This window comes from Mustela nivalis (genome assembly GCF_964662115.1).
Source record: "Mustela nivalis genome assembly, chromosome: 3".
In the NCBI taxonomy this organism is placed as follows: Eukaryota; Metazoa; Chordata; class Mammalia; order Carnivora; family Mustelidae; genus Mustela; species Mustela nivalis.
The window spans coordinates 76,338,355-76,354,408 of NC_139022.1; the positions used below are offsets into that span (position 1 = coordinate 76,338,355).

General features: G+C 39.0%; 2 protein-coding genes across 16 annotated transcripts in view; both read right to left on the minus strand.

The window, feature by feature from the left end:
• Positions 1-3,922, minus strand: part of CMYA5 (cardiomyopathy associated 5) — an 89,902-nt gene extending 85,980 nt beyond the window's left edge. The window contains exon 1 of one of the 2 annotated variants that reach the window (XR_014309724.1): positions 3,525-3,922. Coding sequence is in view for 1 of the 2 variants with exons in the window: in XM_082723408.1 (XP_082579534.1) it covers positions 3,525-3,673 (149 nt within the window). In the remaining variant the exon portion in view is untranslated. The remainder of the gene's footprint in view (positions 1-3,524) is intronic. The other variant, XM_082723408.1, reaches the window with a different exon arrangement.
• Positions 3,923-6,435: 2,513 nt separating this feature from the next.
• Positions 6,436-16,054, minus strand: part of TENT2 (terminal nucleotidyltransferase 2) — a 68,264-nt gene continuing 58,645 nt past the window's right edge. For all 14 annotated transcript variants that reach the window (XM_082724799.1, XM_082724788.1, XM_082724793.1 and 11 more), the window contains 2 exons: positions 9,469-9,548; positions 6,436-7,898 (listed from right to left, as the gene is read on the minus strand). In XM_082724799.1, coding sequence (XP_082580925.1) covers positions 7,824-7,898; positions 9,469-9,548 — 155 coding nt within the window. In that variant the 3' untranslated portion in view covers positions 6,436-7,823. The remainder of the gene's footprint in view (positions 7,899-9,468; positions 9,549-16,054) is intronic.

Below are 16,054 nucleotides of genomic sequence, written 5' to 3' on the forward strand. Positions count from 1 at the left end.
TCCCTGATTCAATGCAAGCAATGGCATGTGTAAGGGTGTTATAATTAAAGGGAATTTTCTTCCTTGATTTAGAAAGGTCACTACAGATAATTTCATCTACCATTCCTGAAAGTGTAAAGAAAGGTTTACAAGAAGATTACATTGTGCCTTCTGAATTTTAAGTTCATTTTTCTGATAATAAAATGCACTACCTGTTCATTATAGAAAAGTCAAAAAATACAGATTTTTAAAAAAAATTTAGTCAACCATTATCCCATCACTCAGAGACAGCTACTATTAACCTTTTTTAAACTTAAGGTTAATAAAACTTACCATAACCTTTATTATGTTCTTTATTATGTTAACCTTTATTAACCTTTTATGAAACTTTACTAACATTTTAGGCCTTTTTCCAATTCGTATTTTATAGTGAGATCATTCTAAATTATAAAATGAAGACTTCTTTCATATTCAATATACATACTTGAATACTTAGAAATCTTCATAAACAGCATTTTAATAATGGCTTAGTAATATCACATAAAGTTGACACAGTAATCAATCATTCTGTTACTATTAGGCTATTTCTATTTATTTACTATTAACTGCCTCTTAGTTAAAAAAAAAAAAAAAAAGACAGTTTGTAATTTAACTTCTGAGAATGGTTCCAACCTCAAGAAAATGCAACCAACTTTTCCATCCAAGATGGGGGAAATCTCCCACTATTATTCAAAGAGATGAGGTCTACCAATTTTTCAAGGTAGAAGCTAGTTGAGACTATTCTAGGTTCACCTACAGTAAGGGTCTCTCTCCTGCAAAGGAAGGGAGGTAGTGAAAGTCCAGCAGTGGCCTGGAGGAAGCAAACCCAGGTTCACCTCCAGGTTCTTTTTTTTTAATTTATTTGACACAGAGAGAGTGAGCACAAGCAGGGGGAGCAGCAGGCAGAGGGAGACAGAGAAGCAGGCTTCCTACTAAGGAAGGAGCTAGATGCGGGGCTCGATCCCAGAACTCTGGGATCATGACCTGAGCCAAAGGCAGACGCTTAACCAACTAAGCCACCCAGGCACCCCTAACCTTCAGGTTCTTACACCATCAGTATATGTCTCATACCATCAGTAAATTATATAAAGCCTCAGTTTCCTCATCTATAAAAGGACAGTCATCGAATAATGTTGCTGGGAGGGTTTAAATGAGAAAACATCCGTGAACATTTAGCACTAAGACTGGCACAGAATGAGTGGACTCTCTTAAAACTGTACAACTTTGGTGGAATAGCCAAGAGGAAGGGGTTAAGAATGATGGAACAGCATTCTTACCTCCCATCCTTTAGAGAATATTCTAAGTTCACACCTCTGGCCTCAGGGGGGAAAAAAAAGAACTTTAGGCCATATTTGTAAACTTACACACAACAAAATAGTTTGATTTCTGACAACATTTCAACGTAGGAAAAATTCCCTGAGACATCTTGCCCACTGACATCTCTCTACCTCTAGCTATGGTTCCCATCTCCTTTCCTCTGGCCCTCACCATGGTTCAATCCCTATACATCTTTCTTTCTCTTTGCTACTGTCTCCCTGATCTGAGTCCTTCCAAAACCAACTTTTCAATCGGCTGTCAGTAACCCTTCCATAACTTCAGTCTGTATTCCTAAATCTTGCTCCCAAATTTACTGATTTCTTGTTACCCATGTCGTCAAATCCAAAAAATTTAAAAAATTAACAATACCTCCATTCCCAACCCTATTCTCTCTGGTTGCCCTCACTCAACTAATTCTGACTCTTGCCCTGATATCCACCTTACCATCTGTAGTCAGAGCAAGCTGAAATTTACTGCAGATAAATCCTATTTTTCACCTGAAGATCCTGACCTTTGTCAAAGGGCAATGCAACCTCAGCCTGGTGCTTTGAATCACTGTCAGCTGCTCCCATTTTAGAGTAAATGGGTTTTCAAATTCTCTAGGTGGTAAATTTTGGTTGGGCAAGGATACAAGGATCCTGAACACCATTAAGTGGGAAAGGTTATAAAGGCTGGGATTGACAGATTTCCCTTCTCTGTATTGTCCAGGAATCACAGGTCATGACTTTCTGTTCCATTTCCCACAGGTATCTTCTCTTCCCCTTTTCCTTTCCGCATCTCCTGACTACTCTCTAAAGCCCAGGTCATGCCCACGGCCGAAGCACTCATAGATCTACATACTCTCCTCTGAGCTTCCGCGGTATACACGATCTTCCTCCCTCCGCCGCTCTCATTTATGTAGCAGAGAGACTCATGCTCCCCATTTGCTCTCTTAACTTCTTCCATAAAATCCTTGAGGGCAGGTATGTGCCTGCTTCCCACTTGGCAGTTATGAGGTAAATATGGGACCAACAGGGGCGCCTGGGTGGCTCAGTGGGTTGAGCCTCTGCCTTCGGCTCAGGTCATGATCTCAGGATCCTGGGATCGAGTCCCGCATCAGGTTCTCTGCTCAGCGGAGAGCCTGCTTCCCTCTCTCTCTGTCTGCCTCTCTGCCTACTTGTGATCTCTGCCTGTCAAATAAATAAATAAAATTAAAAATATATATATAAAGATACGGGACCAACATTCCAGAGTTCTAAACTGACTGACCTTCCTCTTCATCAGTGGTAGATACTCTTTGGGCTATTTCAACTTCAGCTCTGCGGGCTTTGGTTGCACAGAACTTTTGAGTAAGAGGGGCATTCTGAAATGTTGCACATTCTTCTGTCACCTACAAAGCCATTCTACTGATATTAATAGATGTACCCCAAAGAGAACGGGGGAAAGTAGAAACAAATCCAAATAGGAGATGAGTCCTACTATTCTCATTTTAGGGCCTATATGAAGGCTGGGAGATAGAAGAGGTAGGAGACTCGTATTTTTATACAGTATTGCCTAATTGTAATCCCATTCATTGAAACACTGATATTTGGAACAAAAAAAAAGCAGGATTTTAAGAAGAGGGGTTATTGAAACTCGTGTTTTTCTCCAAGTAATTTACGAGCCTCTGTACCAAATTAAAGGCCTCTTACAAGCGACCCAGTCCAGGTTGCCAGAGACCTCCAGTCGTCATCTGAAGGCTCTAGAGCAGCCTTCTCCCTCTCCACCCCCACCTCATATCCCCTTCTCTTCCCGCTCAGACTTTTAAGATTGTTCCTAGGCCTTGGGCCCAGTGTAAGCGGTTCAGCACATTTTTGCAGTTAGGCAGGACCCTAAGTAAATCCCCAGTGATAAACAAGAGCACCAAGTCACAAGTTGCTGGGCGGAGGGGGGAGGGGGGGAAGAGGAGGAAGGGGGGCGGTAATGAACTTTGCTGCTGCAGGCGGGCCTGTCACTCCAGCTGACAGCAAGCACCTTCACCTTCAAGTTCCTTAGCAAGGCAACACCCCCTGAGAGAAAGTGCTTAGCGGGGAGGAAATGCTCGCTAGCGCTGAAAAAAGAAAAAGGCGTGCGGCGTCTCCCTGCGAAGCACTTGCCCTCGAGGCCGCTTTTCCGGGCCGGCGGCAGGTCGAGCGCTCGGGCCGTGGCCTGAGGAGAGTGGCGCACGCTACCTGGCGTCCGGCTCCTCCTCCGACTCCGCGGCCGTCTCGTCCTCTTCGCTCTCCGACTCCTCGTCGCTCTCCAGCCTTCGGGGGGCCTCCTCGTCCCCGTCGGAGCCGAGGGGGCTCTCCGCGGCGTAGGTGCTGTCGCTGCTCGCCATCGTGCCTCTGCCGGGCCGGAGCCGGAGCTGGAGCTGGAGCTGGAGCCGGAGCCGCCCGCGCGCGCCTGGTGTTCTCCCTCTGACTGCGTCTCTAGCCCCGGCCCGGCCCTGCCCTGCCCCAGCGGGCGGCTCGGGTTCCCGTCCCCGGGGGCGGGCTAGCCCCGAGACTTTAAATAGAAGGCGTCAAAGTTTCGCCACCGAGCTTATGGGGCCCGGGCTCAGCGAGTTCTCCTCTTCCCCCGCGTCTGCCAACTTCCCCCACGCGGCCCTCCCCGCCCCAGTTGAGGCTAATCCCCGGCGGCCCTTGGGGCAACTCTTGTTCACCAAGAAGCGGCGGCAGGCTCCAGCGGCACCAGGGAGCTGAAAGGAGGAAAGGCACCCAGACCCCGCCTCTCTTCCCTCCACTGTGGCTTTGCTAGGTTGTATATTTGGTGCCCAGCTACTTGATGGCCCCTTCATCCCAAACAAGTAACTACTCCTTACTGAGCAGAGCGCTTGTTAGTGCAGGCACTCTGCTAAGGGTCTCCCTTTCATGACCCCCTCACAATTCTGCTGTGGTACGTTTAACTGCAATCCTGGTTTTCGAGATCAGAAAACTGAGGCTCAGAAGAGCTTGACAAGCCAACTGGCTCAAGGTCTCTTGCCTAGTGTAAGTGGTCCAACGGGAAACAAAGCAAGGTCTGCCATTTTCAAAGCGCAGTTTTCAACCTTTGTTCCTTATTTTGGTCTCCTTTTGTGTCTGCAAATCAATTAATTGTATATTCTCTTCTTTAGTGGACTGTAGACTATGCAGCCACGGCATTTTTTTTTTTTTTAATCTCCCCCAAAAACCTTCAAGAGAAATAATTTTCCTCACTTTGGCCAAAGTCTAAGTTCTGTCTGAAACTTGACTCAAAGGCCCCAGACCTTGGGTTGGATCAGAGCCTGCCCAGTGCTTAAAAGTCCTCAATGGCTTCCCTATGCTCAAGGACTAAAGCCCAAGCTCCTCAGAAAGATGAACACTGGGTAACAACAGCACACATTAGTCTGGTTTCTTCTTTAGAAGTCAGGATTCCCAACATTTATCAAGTCACACCATTGTGCCTTTATTTACACAGTTCCTTCTGCCTGAAAGGCTTTTCCAACCTTAATTTACCTGGTGACTCTCCATTGATCCAAAGATCACACCTTTCTCTGAAAAAGCCCAGGTTAGGTTCAATACCCCTTTTGGGTTCCATTATCCTATATTCAAATCATGTTTGTGTTTTTTTGCCTCAGTACACTCTATAAATTTGTTACTCATCTTTTTCCACACCATCCCCATCTCTTACAAGCCCAGAAGCAAGCAACGTGCTTGGCAGAGAGTAGACAATGTTGCCTCAAGAAAACAGGACCAGACCTGCTCAGTACATAGAACAGGTAGAGATATATTTATATGAGAATGATTTCATGACTAGAATAGCTAACACTTATTTTTAATTATAGTAAATTCTATTCACAATTACTAAATATGATGAACGTAAGTTCACCAGTTACACTAGCTTGCATGTGTACATTAAGTCTGTGAGCAAAGAACTGCAGATAGTTCAGATACAGTACAAAAGTATTGGCTGGTGTGTATGAGAATGGAAGACAGAGGAGTCCAGTCTTCCAGTTCATTAAACCAGGCTCAACAAGTTATCTTAACATGAGCTAGGCTTATCCCACTAGTAATCCCAAATGACTGCTCACCTAGGACAAAAAGAATTCAATCGTTGTGGGAACCTGTTAAACACTAATCAAAACTACAGGAAGCTGCTGTATATTCCTTCCATTTAACTCAAAATTTCTTGGAAACACTAATTTAAGTTGAGATTTATTTGCAAAGATCCTAGTTCAAGCCAATCCAAAATTTAGAACTATAGTACAGATCACATATTTTTAACTTTTTAAACACTACCTTCTTAGCAATGCATGCAAATATATAGAAATGGCCACATCAGTACAAACAGTAAATGTATTATTCACCGCACAAATAAGTAATTCAAACTGAAAATAATTTAAACGTCTAAAAAATTTCCTCATATATTAATAGCCCACTTATCTGACATATTTGTCTACCACAAGGTACATAATCTTAGGCTCCAGTCTACTGATTTAGAAATGGGTATAAATTTATTAACATTAACTTCTTTATGTGTTATAGCAAGACAGCTAAAAAATAGCAGCAGTAAGATGATGGGGGGAAGCATGCCACTAAGCACTGAAAAAACAGTGACAATACGAGTCCATACCACTGTAAATGAATGTTAGGGCTTTCTTAGGAAAAGTCCCAATACTGTAGAGGCAGAATACCCTGCATGCTAACATATCCCTGAGAGCTACACAGTATTACCAAAGTATGAGGAGTGTTTTTTATTGCTTTTAATGATGATATCGAGTCATCACTAGAATATTAATTATACTCAATAATTCTGATAAAGTTGCACAGTGTATATTTTAGGAAAATTTCCCCCCAAAAGGAACTGATGTGTAATGTAAAGCTCAACTGCTTCAAAAATGTTAAACATGAGTAATCTAAAAAATTCACCTATGTGGAAAGCTTCATTCCTAATAATGCCAGAGAAATAGGGTACTGATGCAGCTAGCTGGCTTAACCAAGAATGAACTCAAATCCAAGATTATCTGTATAATCTATATCAACAAGCATAAAAGTCAGATTCACTTAGTTCTAGATGGTAACTACAACCTCAATCTCATCACAAAAGACTAGCACAGAAAAAAAAAAAAAACCATGAAAACAATTTCTATATATAAACTTTATTCCATATGGCATCGTACAAAAATTTAAACTTAAAGAAGAAAATGAAAATATGCACCTTTACAAGTCAAAGAAAAGCAAAAGTCTTAGCATTTGAATTGGTCTGCAAAAAACCTAAATACATTAGAGGTACAAATTGTACTACAGCAGGTGTAAAAGAAGTTGTACATAGTCTTTCTGAAAAAGTTAAAATTGTTTTCAAGATTATTTTTCATATTTAAATGTACAGGCACTGACCAATTTACAAATATTTACATCAACCAAAAAAACCTTAATAAACACTGTAGCTTTTCTTTTAGCAGCCACCACTACTTCTTCATATGGGAAAAAAATACTAAAAAAGTCATCTTTACAAACATTAAGCTTTTATTTATAATAATTTTATGTCTTACCTAAAACATTTCATAGTGGCTTACTGCCTAAAAATTCCAGTTTAGATTACAATCCTATAATTGTGTACAGAAAAAGTCTGATACTGTCAATAGGATATAATCTCAACTTTGATCTTTCAGTTTCTGTTGCTTCATGTCACAGGGAAAATAAAAGGCAAGAAAACATGAAATAAAGTAAAAGTGCACAATGCACTAAACTATCATAAAGCACAGGGGACTTATAATCTTTTCAAAATGTCTACAATGAACTAATTCTTTAAAACAATTTACTAACTGCTGAACAATACAGAGTTAGTGCTCTTATTACTACAGTGCAAAATGTACTGTTTTTCAACAAAAAATTTAAAGCAATCTCAAGAGTACATCAAAAATATGTGAGGTACTAATGAAATGCTAATACAGACACACCCGAAGCCTCAGTCTATCCTGGTGAGTCAAGTGAAGACTTAAGGCAATTGTCCAGTATTTCACGCCTCTGCAATGATTTCAGTGAAATAAGAGATTTCATTTTGCTTCAAGTAACTGAATAACTGGCTTGAATCTTCACTTTACTAGAACAGACAGGCAACAAACTATCTATTGTATGTTATAGGTTAAATATGTATTAATCAGTCCCTTTCCAAAATTCCACACATCTCTTCAGTATTAGCATGTGGTATGTTAATTGAAGTTTTATCAAAAGACTTTTATTTGTTCAGATAATTCCCCCCAAAAATATTTTATCTGATCTCCTGAAAAGTCATGCCATAATATTACTAATCAATGTAAACATTTTCAAAAATACATCTTTAAATCAAAGGGTTTTATTAGGAAATGTCATAATAAAATATGCAATCTTTATATAAGTATGTCCTCTTAAAAATAAAACATGAAAACAAGAACAATTAAAAAGAAACCATGATGGAGGTAAACAAAATGCATTATGATGTTACCATTGTTCTTTATTTCTCAGAAGATTTTATTAAGAAATAGAGGCCAGTTATCTTTTCAGGACAGGAGCTCTTAAAGGTAGTATACTGTTCAAATCTCTCTTGTTTTTCAATCTGTGCCAAGACTGAGAGAAAGAAAAATCATTCTTAAAACATAAAATATAAGTGGAACAAAAGACTGAAAAGAGAATGTTAACAGTGGTTCTGTGGTAAAATTGGGGTAATTTTGGGGTAAAATTGGGGTAATTTTTTTCTTCGTGTTTTTATCTCCCAAGTTTATTTCTGTCATCAGAAAAGAAAATGTCATTTTAAAACGCTATACCTGTGTGATTCCAATTCATTGAAGAAGAAATGGACAGAGAGATGGTACAAAAAGATATAACTGACAATTTTAACATTTATTCACAGATTTAAAACTATTTCATCTATAACAACAAGGTAATCTAGACAAAACCTCTGGGTCTGAGAAGGTGTGAGAAAATTAATTATTTGGTTGACTAGTTTGCACCTAGTAAGCTTTTCTAATCAAAAATAGTATTATGGAAAGAGTAAATCTCTAATAAACCACTTTATACTTTTGAAAAAGAAGAGTAAATGTAACTTGGAAAAGAAAAATAGAAAAAACTGAAATTCTTATTCACAGGCTAAAACTCTGGCTCACTACTTGCTGACTGCGTATCTTCATAGTTTATTCACACTTCAGTTGTTCAACTGACTGAAAGTATTGGTTTTATAGCTAAGCAACCCTAAATGAAAGCTCACCCATCATAATGAAAGCTTACACATCAACAATACAGCAGTGCTATTTTTGAGTTCTCAATTTGTTATGATAGACAAAAATATTCCCTCTTGGATATTTGTTTTGCCCTGCAGAATTCCATTAATTTTAAATTTTCTAATCTGGCTGACAAACCAAGAGGGCCTAATACGGAAAGACAGCTTATAATATGATACACTTGCATTTTTAATTATCACCAAAATAAAGTCCACTTGTATGTCTAATGAGAAAGTATTCCTCTGAAATGACCTTCATAGTTCGCTGATCTTTTTCCTCATGAAGCATTCTTTCCTATATGTCTCATAGTGTATATTTCCATCGATGTGTTTCTACACTGTACTGTGGAACTCCTTGAAGACAGAAACCACACCTAACAAAACTGCTGAGGAATCAATTCACACTATGGACTAAAGAGCTAAGCAATAAACAACAGTTTATATACATATGGCTGAAGTGTATATACACAAAATGTGTGTATACAAATACATACATTGATTTTTTTTTTTTAATTTTCTCAAAATATAAGCAAAGATAAAAAGATGCTCAAATTCACTGTTACAGTGGGGTATGCAGAAGAAAAATCATGGAACATCAGCTCTTTTCTAAAGCTACACTAAGTTCCCTGAAATTTTAAGGAGAGAAATTAGTCCAACAGATTTCACTCACTCATTCTGGGAGCTTAACTGGCTCACTAAGGAAATGCTTACTTCCATCAAAGTGAAAGCCATGTGAACGAAAACAGATTTCTCTGAAGGAAAAGCATACCTATCTATCAAGTAATAAATTCCCTATTGTGCCACACTAATGATTTCTTAACACAGAAACCAAGACTACTCTGTCCTATTATAAATATTTTTTTCATTTTCAAACCATACTATTCACTAATGTTTCTAGAGTTAATCTGAAGCATAATTTACCTTCAAAAACTGATCCTTGATCATGTCAAATTTCTGCTTTTCATGCACAGCTCTGGCTGTATTTGTTCCATCAAAAGGCTCTGCAATATTAAATGTACATATAAACAAGAAATTACTAAAATGAGGTCTTTATATTAGGTAGAACTATATGAAACTGCCAATATTTGATAGTTTTTAATAGCAACTGCATATTGTGAAGCCTGATCTCTTAATAGATATATGATATGCATATAAAAATAATATTATGAACTATCTAATAAGGTAGATGGAATTCAAGTGAGAGGATAACTAAAAACAAAGTCATCAGCATATATATGTTAAGTCTAAATCACAAAAGTGAGTAAGATTTCTGAAGAATCAGAGGGGATCAAGGACCTATCCTTAAGCTAAGGAAAATAAAGAATAAAGAATTATCAGAAAGAATTAAACACTGTACACAAAAAAGGTGGTCATGTCAAATAATATAGAAAAGTAATTTAGAAGATATGGTGCATATATACAACGGAGTATTATGCCTCCATCAGCAAAGATGAATACCCAACGTTTCTATCAACATGGACAGGACTGGAGGAGATTATGCTGAGTGAAGTAAGTCAATCAGAGAAAATCAATAATCATATGGTTTCACTTACTTGTGTAGCATAAGGAATAACACGAAGGACACTGGGAGATGGAGCAGAGAAGTGTTGGGGGATATCTGGGGGAGTCAAACCATGAGAGACTGGGAACCTTGAGAAACAAACTGAGGGTCTTGGAGGGTAGGGGGTGGGGGAGTTGGGTAAGTCTGGTGGTGGGTATTGGTATTATGGAGGGCACGTATTGCATGGAGCCCTTGGGTGTCATGCCTAAACAATGAATGCTGGAACACTGAAAAGAAATAAAATAAAATGGAAAAAAAAAAGACCACAGATTTGTACTGCAGGAGAAAGGGGTACCTCTGAAAGTACAGGTTTAATATTCATGAGGATAGAAAACAATGCAGTTATGGTGTAAGTAGGTGGTTTAGAAAAGGATACAGTTAGTACAAAAACATGCAAGAGAAATTTGGCAGAAAAAGGAGAGAGAGAAACAGGATAGCAAGCACAGAAGACAGAAAGAGAACAAAGGAAAAATTTATATGTGTGTGTGTCTTCAACATTACCTTCCACATCTTCATCCCCAACCCACTAACTCTTCACCCACAAGTTAAGAGAGAAGAGCCCATATGTAGACATTAGGAAACTATCTATATGAGAAGACAGGTAAACTGAGGATGCTAGTGAGAAAAGGAAGATAACTAAAGACATTAAAATGAGATAAGATGGCTGAAATCATGCTGAAAGTAGGTTAAAATGACTCGAGTTTAAGAATTTTGGCACAGGGGGCACCTGGGTGGCTCTGTCTGTTAAGCATCTGATTCTTGACCTCAGCCAGGTCTTTATCTCAGGGTCCTGCATTCAAGCCCTACCTTCGGTGTGGAGCCTTCTTAAAAAATAAAAATAAATTAAAAAAGAATTCTGGCACTGTAAAAGAGAAAAAAAAAGTACAAGAGCCAGTAGAATCAAGAGTATTTTTTAAGGATGACCTACGTGTGCTCTAAAGATGAAAGAGAATATGACTAGAGAGAAAGGAAATGAAATGTAATGGAGGGGAAAAGCCTAGAAAAAGTGTGGAAGAATAGGAAATCTGATGAAGCAGTTAACTCCAGATTTGTCAAGTAATTTAAGCAGGCCCATAAAATATCATGTGTGTGTGTCTGTGTGTTTGTGTGTGTATTTGATTGCTTAAGAAGGCTATTTTTTTTTTTAAGATTTTATTTATTTATCAGAGAGAGAGGGAGAGCGAGCGAGCACAGGCAGACAGAATGGCAGGCAGAGGCAGAGGGAGAAGCAGGCTCCCTGCCGAGCAAGGAGCCCGATGTGGGACTCGATCCCAGGACGCTGGGATCATGACCTGAGCCGAAGGCAGCCGCTTAACTAACTGAGCCACCCAGGCGTCCCAAGAAGGCTATTTTTAAAGGAGTTTACTGTCACAGTATATGATACTTTGTTTTACTGCACTTTATTGCACTTCACAGATACTGTGGGCTTTTTTTTTTTTTTTAAACAAATTGAAGGTCTATCGCAACCCTATGTTGCACAAGTCTAGCAGTGCCATTTTTCCAACAGTATTTGCTCACTTCTTTGTCTCTATCACATTTTGGTAATTCTCATAATATTTCAAACTTTTCATCCTTATTTTATCGGATACAGTGATTTGTGATCAGCCATCTCTGAGGCTGTTATTATAATTGTTCATTATTATAATTGTTCATTAATTATAATTGTTCATTTTATACAATATCAATTGTTCATTATTATAATTGTTCATGGGCTAGGAAATGCTGTGTGTGTTCTGACTGCTCCACCCAGTGACCACTGCCCCGTCTGGCTCCCTCTGCTCTGGCCTCCCTATTTTCTCTGAGACACATCAGTATTGAAATTGGGCCAATTAATAATCCCATGATGCCCTCAAAGTATCCAAGTGAAGTGAAAGGAAGAGATGCACATCTCTCACTTTAAATCAGAAGCTAAAAACGATTAAGCTTGGTGAAGAAGACATGTTGAACACCAAGACAGGTCAAAAGCTAGGCTTCTTGGACAAGTTAGCTAAGTTATGCATGCAAAGAAAAAGTTCCTCACGGAAATGAAAAAACGAAAAGAGCTACTCCAGTGAATACATGAATATGAAAGTGAAACAGTCTTACTGCTAATATGGAGAAAGTTTCAGTGGTCTGGATAGAAGACCAAGTAGCCACAACATTCCCTTAAGCTAAAACCTAATTTAGAGCAAGGCCCTAACTCTCTTCAATTCTCTGAAGGCTGAGAGAGGTAAGGAAGCTGTAGAAGAGAAATCTGAAGCTAGCAGAGGCCAGCTTATGAGGCTTAAGGAGAGAAGCCGTCTCTATAACATAAACGTGCAAGGTGAAGCAGCAAGTGCTGATGTAGAAGCTGCAGAAATTTATTCAGAAGATCTAAGATAATTCCCAAAGATGGCCACATTAAATAACAGACTTTCCATGTAAATGAAACAGCCTTATATTAGAAGATACTGTTTAAGATTTGTATAACTAGAGAGAAGTCAATGCCTGGCTTCAAAGTTTCAAAGGATAAGAGAACTCTTTTATTAGGGACTAATACGGCTGATGACTTTAAGTTGAAGTCAATGTTCATTTACCATTCTGAAAATCACCTTAGGGACCCTAAGAATTTTGCTTTAGCTATTATGCTTGTGTGCTATCAGTGGAAAGACAAAGCCTGATGACAGCACATCTGTTTGTTTACAACATATTATTTTAAGACCTACTATTCAGGGGCACCTGAGTGGCTCAGTTAGTTAAGCAACTGTCTTTGGCTCAGGTCATCATCCCAGAGTCCCAGGATCAAGTCCCGCATCCGGCTCCCTGCTCAGGGAAGAGTCTGCTTCTGCCTCTGACCTTCTCTCTTCTCATGCTCTCTTTCATTCTCTCTCTCAAGTAAATAAATAATATCTTAAAAAAAAACAAACAAACAAACAAAAAAAAAAACAAAAACCTACTATCCAGAAAAAAAATTCCTTTCAAAATATGACCGCTCCTTGACAAGGTACTTGGTCATCCAAGAGCTCTGATGGAGATGTACAATGAGATTGTTGTTTTCATGCCTGTTAACACAATATCCATTCTCCATTCTGCACCCCATGGATCAAGGAGTAATTTTCAAGTCTCATTACTTTTACTTTTTTTTTTTTAAGATTTTATTTATTTATCTGACAGAGAGATCACAAGTAGGCAGAGAGGCAGCCAGAGGGGAAGGGGAAAGCAGGCCCCCTGCCAAGCAGAGAGCCCGATGTGGGGCTCGACCCCAGGACCCTGAGATCACAACCTGAGCCAAAGGCAGAGGCTCAACCCACTGAGCCACCCAGGCACCCCTCAAGTCTCATTACTTAAGAAATATATGTTGTAAAGCTGTAACTGCCACAGATCGTGATTTCTCTATGGATCTGGGTAAAGGCCACTGAAAACCTTCTAGAAAGGACGTACCATTCTAAATGCCATCAAGAACATCTGTGACTCATGGGAAGAGGTCAAAATATCAGCATTAGCAGTAGTTTGGAAGAAGCTTATTCTACCCCTAATGGATGACTCTGAGGGGTTCAAGACACCAGTGGAGGAAGTAACTACAAATGTGGTAGAAACAGAAAGACAACTAGAATTAGAAGGGGAGTTTGAAGATATGGCTGAGTTTCTATCATCACATGATAAAACTTGAGTGGACAGGACCTGCTTCTTAGAGATGAGCAAAAAAGTGGTTTCTTGAGACAGAATCTGCTCTTGGTGACAATACTGAAAAGAAAACAAAGGATTCAAAGGATTAAGGATATTACATAAACTGGGTCACCTGGGTGGCTCAATGGGTTAAGCCTCTGCCTTTGGCTCAGGTCATGATCTCAGGGTTCTGGATCAAGCCCAGCACTGGGCTTTCCACTCAGCAGGAAGCCTGCTTCTCTCCTCCCCACCTCTGCCTGCCTCTCTACCTACTTGTGTTCTCTCTTTCTCTGTCAAATACATAAATAAAATCTTAAAAAAAAAAAAATACTACATAAACTTAATTGATAAAGCAGGGGCAGGGTTTGAAGAGGACTGACTCCAATTGTGAAAGAAGTTCTACTGTGGGTAAAATGCTCTCACATGCTACAGAGAAATCATTTGTGAAAGGAAGAGTCAATTGATGCAACAAACTTCACTGTTGCCTCATTTTAAGAAACTGCCACAGCCAACTCAACCTTCAGCAACCATCAACCTGATCAGTCAGCAGCCATCAATACTGAGGCAAGAACCTCCATCAGCCATACAACTTGTTGAAAATTTAGATAATGGGTAGCATTTTTTAGCAACAGCCTTATCAAATTAAGATATGTACATTATTTTAGGTATAAAGCTATTGTGTACTTAATAGACTACAACATAGGGTAAACATAACTTTTATATGCACCAGGAAACAAAAAAAAATTCATTTGACTCACTTTATTATGTGAGTAATAAATTAGTACTCACAATATATCCAAGGTATGCCTGTGTTTTTTAATAGCATAATGCCATATGCCAAGCTACTGGATCACATCACACACAGCACTTTACAAGTATTTAATATTCAAAAGAATGCAAGTAACTAAAATAATATACACCCACTGTGCAATTTAACAAACCAATCACCAAAGCAGGAAATTTAATTTCATATTCACAAACTCTTAAGATGTTGCATATAATCCAAGATTAAAATATTCTTAATTTGATGTTTTCCTACAAACCCTGAACTTAACACTTTATTCTTTTTTACCTTAAGGTTTACAAAAGTCTTCAATTTAGCATCTGTAAGAATAATTTTACTTATTGAAGTCAATTTTGCACCAACTCAAAGAAATATTCAATTACATGTAAATCAATTTTAGAAAACAGATTATCTTCAGGGCATTTAATTTTTAAAGTAAAATAAATTTCTATTCATAAAAATCTAACTTGCATTAAATATCAACATTTTAATTTTAAAAGAACTCATTTTTTTTTTTTTAAGATTTTATTTACTTATTTGACAGAGAGAGAGAGATCACAAGTAGGCAGAGAGAGGGAAGCAGGCTCCCCACTGAGCAGAGAGCCTGATGCGGGGCTCGATCCCAGGACCCTGGGATCATGACCTGAGTTGAAGGCAAGAGGCTTTAACCCACTGCGCCACCCAGGCGCCCCTAAAAGAACGCATTTTATCTTTTTTTTATAAATTTGATTTATTTGTCAGAAAGAGCAAGCAAGCATGAGCACAAGCAAGGAGAGCAGGAGATAGAGAGAGAAGCCGGCTCCCCACCAAGCAGGGAGCCCTATGTTGGGCTCCATCCCAGGACCCTGAGAACATGACTTGAGCCGAAGGCAGACACTTACCAAGCTGAGCCACCCAGGTGCTCCTAAGAACTCAATTTATCTTTTTTTATTTTTTCAAGATTTTATTTATTTGACAGACAAAGATGACAAGTAGGCAGAGAGGCAGGCAGAGAGAGAGGAGGAAGCAGGCTCCCTGCTGAGCAGATAGTCTGATGTGGGGCTTGATACCAGGATCCTGGGATCATGACCTTAGCTGAAGGCAGATGCTTTAACCTACTGAGCCACCCAAGCGCCCCAGAACTCACTTTATCTTAATGTAAGAACCATCACATGAAGATATTTTTTTCCACCTTCAAGTCATGAAATTAAGCTTCAAACAACTACAAGCAGGAGGGATGCATAAAGACTGCCCAAATATTATGAACTAGAAGATTAAATGCCTAAATTCATATTATTTTTACAGCTAAAGAATTACTTTTAAAAATTAAATGAAAATACTCAGCCATCAAAAAGAATGAAATCTTGCCATCTGCAACAATGTGAATGGAGCTAATCAGAAAGAGACAAATACCATATGATTTTATTCGTATGTAGAATTTAAGAAACAAACCAACATTTGGGGGTGGGGGGAGAGACCAACCAAGAAACAGACTGCTAACTAGAGAACAAACTGATGGTTACCAGAGGGGAAGGTGGATAGAGAGGAACGGGTGAAAT